Consider the following 14035-nt stretch of genomic DNA (forward strand, 5'->3'; position numbering starts at 1 on the left):
TAGGTGCGCACAAGGTAAAACCACGCTCCTACGCAATAACTCACAAACCAGTACACTAAACAAGCCCGGTGCGACAAGCTCGATCCAGAAGGCAAACCCTTGCTTAATTAATCAAAATAAATTAATTTATGTTCATTGATTGAAGACTTGACGTTAAAGAGAAAACTAAAATAAGAAAACAATAATAAACTTACATAATTTTTTAAAGGACGTGAAATCAAAAATAATGACAATTAAATAGGAACAGAGGAAGTAACTATTTAAAAAGAGGCTATTATATATAATTAGCTGAATTTCACAAATAGCCTTTTCTCATATCATTTTTTATAAGCAAAAGTTGAGAGTGAAAACATTTAATTGTAAACACATAAGAGGCTTCATCTCATTTTCCTCTCATATATGTACATAAAAAGCACAAATTTAAGCAGCCAAAAGTTTCTGAATATCTTTCTGCAATAGATTCAAAACAAAAACATTAGTTGGCAACAGAAGAAAACAACATAATCTATAAATGCAGTTGATTGAAAAAAAAAAATTAGAAGATAATTGATTTTAACGAACTGGTGACGTTCGAACTAACTTATGCACCTCAAATATTCTACGAGGTACTTGTTACTTCCCACCAGCATAGGTACCTTACCGAGGCTTAAAGAGATCACCAAGTGTAGTACTGCATGTGGAGTCTAGTGAAGGTAGAATGTACGCAGAACTTACTCCTACCTCAGAGGTTGTTTCTTTCTGATAGACCCTCAGCTCAAGGAAAGGCGTAAACAGATAAAAACTTTACTAATACTTTCTTCCTATCTGGACATATAGAAGTGCACTCAAGAACTGTGTTGTGTCGAAAACAAACTCTAAAGCACGTTCATGTTCGTTTTCCTTTTGTGAATAGGGGATTAACCAGAAGCGAGGTAGAGTTAATGCATTTTCGTTCTGCCAAAGCAGTAAGCGAGCTCATAGTGAAGTAGATGCAAATCAGGTCGAAGGTTATGATCATTTTACCGGGCTTCTAGAGAGAACTTGTGTGAGATGATAGTACTAGCTAAGGTTGGGAGGCAGAGTTTTACTATACACTGGGGGGTTAAGACGGACACATGAAGGTAAAACGTATATTGAAAAGTGAACCAATCAACGAAATTATTAGTATACTGGGTATGTTGTTGATGTTGATTGATTGGTTTGATACTAAAATACTATGTCTCGCTCTAAACTCTTCTCTTCTCTTATTATTAGTATCCCCCTCTCTTTTTCTCCTTTCTATTTACTCGAAATTACAAGTTTTATCAAAGTCGTTTCTAATTCTTCTTTATCATTTTAATTCCCACCTATTCTTCCCGTTGAGTTATCAGAAATACCTATAACTTAGTGGGAGATCAACTATATCACAGCAGGTTTAAAACCAATTATGGAACTTCCATAACTTCAAATATTGTATATATAAAAGAAACGAGGTAAAAGAGTGAGTACCTCGATTTGTAAAGGCGACGTCGTTGGTGGATACCTCTCAACAACTTTACCATTTTTGTCCACAAGAAACTTTTCAAAGTTCCACTTAACCAGATCACCTAAAAATCCTCCTGCACTTGATTTTAGGAACTGGTAAACTGGTGCTGTGTTCGGGCCATTCACGTCGACCTGTTTCATATCTTATTAGTCCTTTGATTATACCAGTATGGCACTCCATCGACATTATATGCAGGGGAAGTAAATGCAAACCTTGTCAAAAATTGGGAATTCAGCTTTAAACCGTGTGCAAGCAAACTGTTTAATCTCCGGATTCGATCCTGGCTCTTGAGCCCCAAACTGATTACATGGAAAAGCAAGAATCTCAAGTCCTGCAAGGAATGTGATCAACTAAGTTGGAAGAATATGCATGGGATAAACTATATGTCAGTGAAAATTACAATGTTGAAATTGAACTTGTTAAAACAGTACATATTCAATAGTTATGCAATAACAGAAATCATTCAAAATTAATACATAATTTAAGCCAGTAGTGCAACGAAAATATAAAATGTACTTGCTAATAAGATGTCTCATCACGGATGCTACTAGAGAGGCATCCGATGTCTTTTTGGTGACTCGAGTAGAAAGCTGCATGACCTATGAGATAGCAGTTAATACGAGTTCTTTTGACTGGCTCATATACCTGACTTTGTAGATACCATATAGCTCAATGAAACTATGCCTTTTATTACATAAACGATTACAGCCCGACTAGTAATCATCAAATTTTCTGTTCCTCAAGCATTTACGAAGGAACATATACCATCAACTCAAGACAGCATCTTAAGTAAGGGAAGTTGAAGTTGAAATGCTACAAAAACTTGAGAGCATATTTGATCTATTCGTCGGTTCCTAGAAAATTAAATTGGAAAAGGATCTATGATTCATCATGACGTTATAGTTCATCGACTCCTTTTATAAACAAAATTTATCACTGGGGGAAACTATTCTATTATTAGTAACAGGAATAGTTTTGAAAGCTATCATTACGGCTTACGCTTCATGTAGTTGTTGTGCACATGTTAGTATCACTGGCTATCTTTCTTATGAGTAGAATAAAAATAAGCAGCACAACGAAATAATACATGTTCAGGAGAATCATTGCCATTTCAAGAGTGTTATCTGCCAAATTTCCAGAAGTTTACAGAGATTCAACATATTGAATCATAAAGCATGCAACTCACCTTGATTTTTATACTTCTCATACACAGAAGAGAGCTCTGTGTAATTTGATGTCGTCAAGCCACTGAATCCAAAACCAGTTTCTCCAGTCAGATCACTAAACTATGGTAAAGTTATCTGAAGCTTAAACAAACAGTCAGAAATGGAGGAGAAAGTACCATCTGGAAGCAACGTTGACAATTAGAAGAACCTTTCCCTTAAATGTGCTAAGTGGAACATCTTTGCCATCAATATCCTGCATCAAGACATAAACACAAGGAAACAAATCCATTTTGCTTGGTTAAAGAACTTCAATCTGAATATCTTCAAGTATTTTGCAAATAGTTGTTGGGATAGAAAACAAGTGCATAAATACGCGGTGACACTGGACAGGTAGTATAATTTTAAGTCTCCTCTCCCTCGTCTCGAAAAATACTATCTATTCAACCCCATCAATCACTTTACGAATTTCTGTATCACCGCCGGCTATTGGTTGCCCCCCCTAATCGACTACCCAGTATCCCCTCAGAAAAGTGAGTTCATGTATGCCTATGCACATCTCTTGTGGCATTAACTCTGACTTTCTCAATGCACACTGCATATACAGCCTAAAATACAATGTGCACAAATCTATCTCGAACGGGCTTGGAAAATATCAGTGTGTCATCATCAAATAGAAGGTGTGAAACTGATATCTCCTTCTCATGAAAAAACACTTGCTCCAATCACTTGATTAAGGCATTCAACAGAAAGAGATAAACATCTCAGTGTATGACATTATTTCCAGTAATCCTAACAGCTTATACCAATTTCCAACAGGGAATATGTGCAGCCTAGAACCAATATTATCAAAAGCAAAAAAAAACTCTATTTGTTGGGGCTTTAAGCCCAAAGCGCAGGTAACATACGAGCTTCAATGGAAAAAGGCGCAAAGGTAGAAAAACTTATAAATATCTATGTTTAATCCAAGACTAATAATTTTAAACATGAATGACAAATATACGAAACAAAAAAATTGAAACTTTCTTATGATAAAATGAAATATCAATTGTTTAGCATTGCCTCTACAGAAGAGGCTCATTTAGCATGGAAAAGTATGTCTTACAAAGTTGATGACGACACTAAAGCACACATTAAGTGTTCAACATGTTTTGACCCTAGCTTCAGCGCGCTTTTAAGCGAACCTTTGATAACACTACCTAGAACTCTTTGAGGTTTATTTTCTTCAACTATTTTCACTATGGAAATTCACACCCATCAAGTAAACATAATCATTCATATAATCACTTTAAATTGGATGCTAGATTCAACTTAGATTCAATCAATTTCCGTCAATCAAACACAATATAAATTTTATCCCAAACTTAATCCACAAATATCTCACCTTATCCCGCATAGCAAACAACATCCTCAATGTCGGATAAAAATAACACTACAATCCTAAAATAAGTTATCCCGCCATTTTAGGATAAATTATTCCGTTATTTTATTATATCCCAACCAAACATGAAAAAAAACTCACCCTAAAATTAATCTCGGGATTAGTAATTCCTTTATCTCTCGTACCAAACGAATTCAAATAAAAAAAAACATATAGTTCCACCCCCAAAAACTGCAACTTTAACATATTTATTTTCTTTAAATGTATCTAAAAAAATTGAGATTAAAAAAAATATAAACACCTTAACAGTGAAGTCATAAATAGTCTTCTCAGTAGCAGCTCTAGCATAGATGGTATTGGCCATATTCTTAGATTTCAATGAAGACCCAAATGATTTAGCTGTTAATAAAGAAAACCCATTTTGGAAAAATGAAGATTTGGAAGAATTAAAAGTGGGTTTGTAAGAAGAAGAAGAAGAGTTACAGTAAAGATTCAATTTTGGTTGAGAAAAAAAGGTACAAATTGGTGAAAAAGTTGAAGAAGAAGCAAAAGAAGCCATTTGGGTGTTTGGATTTCAGATTTTACAAAACCTAAATTTGAAGAACAACACTGAATTTGGTGACTATGGATTCTTCAAGAAATGATAAAAAAAAAAAAATATTTATATGGAAATTAAAACTATGATGTGGAGATTTATTTAGGCCAATTTAATTTTATTGGTTGAGTTAATTTATTGAACATGTTACATGAAAGTGAAATATAATGATCCACGTGGTTGGTTTATGACATTACGATATTAGAGTCTGATTAATAAGAAATGGCATAGTCAATAAGGATCGTGACGGAATAATAATATTATTTTATTTATAATTGGACGTTCTGCGTTTGAGTTTTCTGACTACGAATTCACCATTGTTGTCTTCTATGTTTTCTCGATATGAGATTTCTCGGATTCGAATTCACCTTTCTAGAATTTGTGTTTTCTCAATATGATATTTCTCTATTCAAATTCGAAAATTAGTCGAGCTTCAATAGAGATACTCTTTTTCATCCTAATTACTTGCTTATTTTGACAAATTAAGAAATGATAAAAAAAAATTATACTTATTATATCCTCAATTAATTACTTTGAAAAAAGATAAAACTTTTTGAAAATTTAAATTTTCAATCCATCTACTCTATAATTAACATGATTCAAAAATCGACAAGTAACTAAAATCACGTGGAATTAAATATAAAAAAAATATTAAATAGCCCTAGTTTGGAGAATGACGTGGTTGGTTCCTTACCATCACTTTTTTTAAAAAAAAAAATAAAAATTCACAAGCTCTCTTTTCTTATGTTTTTTTGAGACAATAATTATTTAGCTAGTGCTTATTTATATATTATAAAATATTTTTGAAAAGTTAGATTAAAAAAAGTAGGGATTGAAGTTCAAAAAATGTTTGGGTTATTTATCATGTTATATTTTTTAAAAGTTAATTTGACTGATTTTTAAAGTTAAATTAGTTTATATTAATTTGATATTTTTTTTTAAAAAATAGATATTTTAAAACTATACATAAAAAACACAATAAATTGCATTTTTAAATACCAATATGATGAAAATGCATCGTAAAATGTTAGTCAAAATATTTATAGTTTGACCAAAAAAAAGAAACTATGACGATTAAAATTTGACAGATGTAGTACATAATTAGACATACTTCACTATCATGTATATATTATTATTATTTTTATCATCTATATTTTAAAAATATTACGTATCTTACTACTAATTAAGAGTTTTCTAACATATATTGAATATAATACACTTATATATATGTATTTTAGCTATCATACACACTAAAATAGGGAGAAAGACAAATGTATCTTAGATACAGGTGAATACATTAGATACACACTAAATATGTGTATATGGTATATTTCGCATGTATCTGACATACCAGATACATAAGAGAATGATGAGAAAGATGCAACAGAGGGAGCGAGAGATACATGCACATCCACTTGTATACAATATATATAAAACAAATTACACCCAAATTTTGACTTCATATATCTCAAAATACATGTATATGAACGTATTAAAATATATCTAGACACACCAAAATGTGATAAAATACATAATATTGGGAACTAAAGTATATTTAAATAATTAAATCTTAAACTAGTGAGATTTATATAAGCGAGCGATCCAATTCCTCCAACTCAATATATTAAAGTTTCTTGGGCTTCACTAATGTTCATATCGGCCCAATATAACAATCAGTCTTCCTCTAATGGGCTATGGCCCAAGTATGCTGTTTTGGTGTAATTAGAGGGAACAATTATTCTCTAAGACAACATATATACTTGGACTATCACATGTTTAGCTATATTTTTTTAAAAAAATATTTAATTTTTAAAAAATAAATATAATATATTTCCATAAGTATTCAAAATTATTAAAAATACTTATAAGTTTGTAATATTCTACATGACGTAGAGTTTAGTTCCTTAACATAACTTTTCAATTAAATGAAGAATTGACTGTCTAACATTTTCCAGCGAACAATAAAAATAATAAGTAAAGAGCATAAAGTTTTACGTGAAAAACATTCGAAGCAGAAGGTGTGTACAAGTCTAGTTTAGTGGGATTTACTTCTAAAGACAGGAATTCTTTTTCATCTCCCCTGTCANGCGTAGCGAGCACAGAACAGAGGAAATGCACATGGGTCTCCTTGAAGAACGGAGTCTAGGGTAAAGAAAGAAAGGTAGAGTGGGCACACTTTTACTGTGCTTGGATTGGCATGGCTGTCCCCCTTTGCTGGTTGAGGCTCGGCCTTTGACTCCGCTTGCCTCTACTTTTCATGTCAAGCGTACAAGTCTAGTTTAGTGGGATTTACTTCTAAAGACAGGAATTCTTTTTCATCTCCCCTGTCAAAGTCGGCGTCTTAACCTGACTTCCTGAGCTCAGTTGATTCTTGAAGCAGTAGCTCTGGATCGAGAGCTGGATGCTTACCTTATTATTATGAAATGAAAAGGAGAAAGAGCTTTTTTTATAGATGTTGAGGTGAGTAAGGGGGGGTTTGCTGGCTTGCTGGCTAGCTCGTGCAATCAAGGAAAAATCCCTTCGCCTTCTTTTTTCAAAATGAAAAAGTAAACTACCTTAGTAAGCTAGCTTTGGTTGCTAAGCAAGCCGGGCACTACGCTAGGACGTGGATCGATCATGACAAGAATGGACTTCTCCGTAATGTAATGTAAATGTAATAGAAGAGGCAGAGTCCAGTTCCCCTCCCTTCTCGACCAGACGAAGGAGAAGATTCCTACGTGATTTAACTTCAATTTCACTAAATCATTAAGCCTCAATAATTTAAGGTTACAATTTATATTACCTAAGGAATTAACTCTAATTCCTAAGCATCAAACAATCTCATATATATCACCAAACCTACTTCAAGTTATAAATTCAGACTATAACTTTTGCAATTCAAAGAACTAACTCTAATTCCTAAACGTCAACATGAATCTCTCAAGCATGTGTCTCCAAATCTTCGAGTTATCTTAACTGAAGATAGATACCCTGAATCAATTTATAACTCACTGAATTAAGATTGCAACAACATTACAATTCAGTGAAAATCTTCTAATACGTAAACTCTTTTGTGATAGAACCTATTTTTTTAATGTATTCCTTTAATCTTCTGGTAGATTTTGCGATGTCAATTTTTCAATTATTTTTTTGATTTGTAAGTGTACAAATATTCCGAACGATTTCATTTTTATAGTTCCATACTTGTCGACAATATTAATAAATGATGGGTGTTTTTATAAAATATAAACCTTACTTAATAGTAGGTTATACGTATTTCTTCCCAATTTTCATTGGCCTGCATGTCGAATATTGAAATTATTAAAATAATAAGATGATGTTGGTAAAGTTGGTAAGTTTTTAAGTTTGACTATTTCACCAAATTGAGTAGAAAAAGTCAATGTGTCTTGCAATTTGCAAGATGTTTGTTTGGTAATATTTGCCCAAACGTAGAGATAAGTGCCTAATAGTTGACCTAAGACATATGTACACGAAACAAAGTCAGGTATGATCGAGGAGTTTATTCAATTTTATTTTATATGTGGTTTTAAAATTAAAATTATTATTTTTGGTTATAAATATACGTACACGTACAATTATCTAACAGATAAACAAATACGATTCGCCTCTCGCTTTTCTTTGTCCCCTCTCTCCTCCCTTTCCTAATCTTGCTCATCTCTTTTTCTCTTTTATCATTTAATTACAAATCGTAATTAAGCAAACTATAGCTATAGATCTCTAATTAAACCTAAACGCATATAGTCAAAAAGGATTCGACTCCTCTTTATTTTCCCCAAGTTCTAGTTTGGATTGGAGACACATGTAATAGTTTAGAATTAATGGTTGAGATTTGATTGGTTAAAATAAAGTCCTAACTATAATTATTTACTTCCATATATTTACTTGTTAAATATTTTTGCAATACATTATATTTTTGTTAAATATACTAAAAAGTAAAAACTTTTCTTTACTTCCTACATATACATTTAAAATTTTACTAAATGTTTTTACTTTTTTTTGAAAAAAAATTATAATACAATTAAACATTTTTATTTTTCTGATAGAGTATTAAGAGCTATAATGTCTATAGAGCAATATGGACTCCATTTAGGGAGTGAGAAATAATTTTAAGTTAAGTGACAAAATTTTATTTTACTCTTACAATTTTAGAAAAAATGTCTAATCACATTTTTAAATTTTTGATTTTTAATTTGGCAAATATTATTTGAGAAATGGCAAAGGTTAGGAAAAAAAAGTAAAAATCAACAAAAACATTACTCAAATAATTAAGAAAAAATATTCTTTTAAATATATTTATGAAAAATATAATGTAAATCTAGAATTGTTGGATTGCAAATATATTTAAGAAGTAAATATAAGCAAGTAAATAACTATGGTTTAGGACTTTATTTTAATTAATTAGATGTTAATCATTAATTCTAAACTATGACAAGTGTCTTCAATCTAAACTAGAACTTGAGGAAAAATGGAGAGAAGAGAAATGGAGAGAAGTTATTTTTGAAAGTCCTCCTTTTATTTATTCAATCTATTTATAGTAAAAATTATTTAAAAAATTTGACTCTCGAAATTTGAATCGTACAAAGTGACTAAGGATATATATAGAGAGAGAGGATGGAGACCAAATCAAAATTCTAGGACATTAAAAACAAGTTTTTCTATAGTATTATTAGTAGATTTTGTAATGAAAATACCATTCTCATCAAACATTGCTTGGACCATATCAATATGCTATTTATTATTAATATAGTAGACATGCAAGTCACCTTATAGTTGATGACTTGTAGTGATAGATAGGTAATTAATTTATACTTGTATTATGTAAAATTCATTGAAAAAAAGAATTTTGTTATCAGTACATTTATATTTTTGGGTTTCAATTTAAAATTTCTAGTCAAGTAATAATAATCGGGGCGAAATTATAAGTTATATATGAGTTCAATACTTAATTATTAACTCTTAATTTTACTATTTTAAAATTTAAAATCTATAAAAATTAATTTAAATTCTGATTCCGTCATCCATTCCACCAAACTTTGATGGTTGCAGGTTGATTTTTATATACAATTAGTCAATTATAGTGATAGGTAGGTAAGTGGTAGGTTTAATTGTTAGACCATTTTCTCACATTAGAATAAAATGTCTCACAACTATTTTTCTTTTATTTTTACCTAATTTTTTATATTCACATTAAAATTAGACAATATTTAGATTCATATTAGAAAATTTATTTTTTACTTAATTTTTGATATTCATATTAAAATTAGACTGTATCTACATTTATATCAGAAAATTCACATTAAGAAATAAAACGCTCAAAGCAATCTCATACCCAAGGTCTCACAACTACTTGTTTCTTGTTAACTTTGTAAATAACTTATACACTATGATAAATGATAACTTATATATATTCTATAAAGTTTGCACGATTGAATTTATTAACGAACTGTATTTAATGGCGTACATAGAATTTTTCGTAAATAATTTTTGCTAGTTATCACAATTTTTGTATGTCACTTTGGTGGTGTTATTGTTGAGGTTCCAAGTAGATATTTATTTTGCACTATTTTCACTTAATATACAAACTTCTATATATTGATGATTTTTTTCTTTCGATAGTAATGATGATGGTGATAAAGAATATAGTGTTCGATGACACTCTTTGTAGAATGTTGTCTTCACTTGACTAAATTAAATCACAAATATCCATTGATTATATATAAAAAAATTCAATAACTTACTGATATCGAAAAATAATGCCTCGATAAAAAAAAGAAATTTGATAGAGTGTCTTTCCAAGAAAAAGTGCTAAATAAATTTAGTAACTAGAAAAAACAGAAAATAATTTTGCCTAATCTCAACTTTAAAACATCTTTAATACTATTAAATACCACATGCTAAGTCAATCAACTAGTTTCAACTCTGTGCCTCATTTTTATATGGAAAAAAAAACATAAATACATCCTCGAATAATTATAAATGGTATATCTATATCCTCCGTCATACTTTTCAGACATTGAGGTCTCTGGCATTCAAAAATCAGAGTAAATATGCTCTTCACTTTAACAGAAGACTAAATAGAGACACGTGACACAATCTTATTCATCGATTCAATATTTAATAAATGTATAAAATTATGACACGTGTACGTCTGCTAGATTTGAACGGCAGGAACACTAGTATCTCAGAAATATAACGGAGAATATATCTTCATATGATTTACAATAATTTATTGGTATATTTATACTTTTTTCCTTTTATATTTCTCTTTAATATTTAACAAATTAACAAATAAAATATAAAATAGCTTTCTGATTTCCCAAAAAAAAATAAAATTAAAAGGAGAACTATTTTATGGTCCCTTTCAAAACAAATTTATTTAAGTAATAAAAAAATATGATAAGCCAGCAAAGTACGTGGACATGGTACTCACTACTCACCTTTCACCAACTCAACCAAATTCAACTTTCTCTCGATATTCGATATGAAGAAAAATATTTTTCACAAAAAAAATTTGTTCTATACAAAAATACGTAAATTTATCATTACATAATCTAGAAAAATATTACGTGAACATGCTGAGTTAGGAAATAAAGGTTTTGAGGTGTGATGATGAAAAATAACGAGCAGACAATGAACTTAAAATGTTACTTATAAAACCTATTTTCCCTACTTTCATCACAGAAATCATTTTTCAGACTTACGAAAAACTTGTTTTCCGAAATATTTTATCCACCAAATTAAATCATAAATAATTTAAAAAGATTTTTCTTGGTACCAAACACACACTAACTTGCACATCATGAATAAGCCTCATACTTTTTAACTTTATATACTTTTCTTCCACCAACAACCAACAAAAAATAACAAATAAACAACACAAAATTTTCAACTATAAATAACCATATTCATTCAAACATATCTCATCATAACCAAAATCAAAAACACTTCCAATTTTTTTTTCTTCATCCATCTATTATTATTATTATTATTATCAATATGGCTACAATTGATAACAACCCCCTCACAATTACTGAAAAAGTTTATGTTAGAGTTAGACTTGCAAATGAAAATGATATACATCATATATACAAACTTTTTTACCAAATTCATGAATATCATAACTACACTCATCTATACAAAGCTACTGAATCTTCCCTTTGTGACCTTTTATTCAATAAAACAAACCCTAGTCCTTTATTTTATGGTCCTTCAATACTTCTACTTGAAGTATCGCCAACGCCTTTTTTAGATATTGATAGTAAAAACGAAAAATTTAAGCCCGTCCTTAAAGAATTTGACCTAAGGTCAAATGTCGTAGACAAAGAAGCCGATGAATTCAAGTCCAATTCGATCAATGATAATGATAAAAACGACGTATATATTGCTGGATATTCATTTTTTTACGCGAATTATTCGTGTTTTTATGATAAGGCTGGAATTTATTTTGAAAGTCTTTATTTTAGGGAAAGTTATAGGAAATTGGGCATGGGAAGATTGTTGTTTGGGACAGTTGCATCAATTGCTGCAAATAATGGATTTTCATCAGTTGAGGGAATTGTGGCTGTTTGGAATAAAAAATCATATGATTTTTATGTTGATATGGGGGTTGAAATATTTGAAGAATTTAGGTATGGGAAAATGGTTGGTGATGCTTTACAAAAATATGCTAACCCTAAGGACATTTGATCATGAAAATATTGTTTTAAAGTTATTTTGTACTTTTTTATTTTTCCATTTTGTAAAAGCAATATTTATTACTACTATGTATTGATTTGTGTTTGGAAATGTTGGATGAATAAACATGTTTTTTTTTTTACCTGGTTTAATTTTTTATCTGGTGTTCGATATCTATATTGAAGTTAGACTATTTTTAGCTTCGCGCCGGAAATTAAAGTTTCATATTGGGTAAAACACTTTCTAACAAAGACGACTTCATATGTGTTGGATGTATAAACTTGGTTTAATTTTCTATCTGGTGTTCGATATCTATATTGAAGTTTGACTATATTCAGATTTTGTGTTGGAAATTAAAGTTCCACATTGGGGTAAAACGCTCTATAACAAAGGCGACTTTGTATTCGATCGAGCGATTCGAACTTGAGACATCTGGTTAAGAATGAAGGAGTACTGAGCACTACACCACAAACAAGTGTTAATACTATCTCCATAGACCAGAGAGATACTCTGGTTCGTTTTACGTGTATGTATATTTGATCAATTTATTTATAGAAATCGTAAAAATTAAATAACTCGAATCATAATCTAAAGTTGAAGGAACCGACCCGTTTACCATTTAGATGATATGACAACTCTAGCCTCCAAATCCTAGATCCGCCTATGTCCATAGGGATACTCTAGTTTACGTGTCATGTTTTTATTCCTTGTTTCTTAAGAAAATATTATAAATGAAAAAAAGTGTAACTTACTATAAGATTTGCGTAGATTTTATCTTCGAAAGATTTTATATCGTGGGATTGTACAGTATATATACGGTTGTTATTTAATACTTTGTTCTTGTGTATCATGCACATTAATCTCTCTTTCAATATTTACTAAAGGATAAATAATGACCAAGAAGATCATTTTATGCACATGTGACCAAAGTTTCAATTTTGGATTTTAACACTTATTATAAGCTCTACTAACAGAAAATTTAGAACATAACTTAGGGTGTTACGTATGAAAAAAAAATATTATTTATAAAAATTACTTCTGAAAAATATTTTTCTGAATAGAATTTACAACATCACCAATTAAGTAGGAATGTTGAATATATAAGAGAATAATATTTTCTCGAGGGCATGCTCTCTCCCCAAAAAGAACGAAGACTATTAATAAACCAATCAAATAAATTCGCTCATTTTATAACGAAAGAACACGAAAATTTGTAAAATATGATCAAATTAAATCGTAAAATTGAGGATTATATATAAAAGTAGGTTCCTGTAATCAGGACACAATTCGAAAATTATAATTTGAGTGATTAAATAATTTATACAAGAAAAAAAAAAGTAAAATTAAAATTGAGAAAAGAAAAATTCAAATAAATGTTATTTTTTTTTTTAAAAAAAAAACTTAAATGTAGGCATCAACATAATTCATATCCACTTATTAATTTTTCCATTTGTGAAGAAGTGGATGTGAACACAATCAACATTGATTGATGTGTATAACATAAAAATCAATTTTGTCTTTAACAAAAGTCATATTTTGCTGCAATAATTAATTTTTATATAATATATATTATATAATATTTTAATTATATTTTTGAAGAAGAAGTAAGTATACCTACTAGATTAGATTATCTTCCTTTTGACACATTCTATAGGTGGGTTGGTGAAAGAATCTTTTATCACACCTCATCAAGTTTCCACAAGCAATATATATATATA

At 29.9% G+C, this 14035-nt stretch overlaps 2 protein-coding genes across 2 annotated transcripts; one reads left to right on the plus strand and one right to left on the minus strand.

Annotated features, from left to right (window-relative positions):
• Nucleotides 1-253: 253 nt before the first annotated feature.
• LOC107028836 (probable phospholipid hydroperoxide glutathione peroxidase) lies at nucleotides 254-4748 on the minus strand. Its single transcript, XM_015230047.2, has 6 exons — nucleotides 4350-4748; nucleotides 2847-2923; nucleotides 2691-2752; nucleotides 1717-1835; nucleotides 1468-1635; nucleotides 254-450 (listed from the first exon to the last, which is right to left on the minus strand). Exons 1-6 carry the CDS (start codon nucleotides 4605-4607, stop codon nucleotides 421-423), a joined length of 714 nt encoding a protein of 237 aa, XP_015085533.1. The 5' UTR covers nucleotides 4608-4748; the 3' UTR covers nucleotides 254-420.
• A 6824-nt stretch (nucleotides 4749-11572) lies between these two features.
• Nucleotides 11573-12459, plus strand: LOC107027954 (tyramine N-feruloyltransferase 4/11-like). The gene has a single exon (XM_015229007.2). The coding sequence runs from the start codon at nucleotides 11640-11642 to the stop codon at nucleotides 12327-12329; it is 690 nt and encodes a 229-aa protein (XP_015084493.1). The 5' UTR covers nucleotides 11573-11639; the 3' UTR covers nucleotides 12330-12459.
• Nucleotides 12460-14035: the final 1576 nt, after the last annotated feature.

Source organism: Solanum pennellii, chromosome 8, assembly GCF_001406875.1.
Source record: "Solanum pennellii chromosome 8, SPENNV200".
Lineage (NCBI taxonomy): Eukaryota > Viridiplantae > Streptophyta > Magnoliopsida > Solanales > Solanaceae > Solanum > Solanum pennellii.

Excerpts from the sequence above, each read along its gene's own strand:
- LOC107027954 (XM_015229007.2), top strand. The coding sequence starts at position 11,640 with ATGGCTACAATTGATAACAACCCCCTCACAATTACTGAAAAAGTTTAT.
- LOC107028836 (XM_015230047.2), bottom strand. The coding sequence starts at position 4,607 with ATGGCTTCTTTTGCTTCTTCTTCAACTTTTTCACCAATTTGTACCTTT. Across the intron at positions 2,924-4,349 it reads TTTATGACTTCACTGTTAAG|GATATTGATGGCAAAGATGT; the intron begins GTGTTTATATTT and ends GTCTTGATGCAG. Across the intron at positions 2,753-2,846 it reads GTCAACGTTGCTTCCAGATG|TGGCTTGACGACATCAAATT; the intron begins GTACTTTCTCCT and ends TTTTGGATTCAG.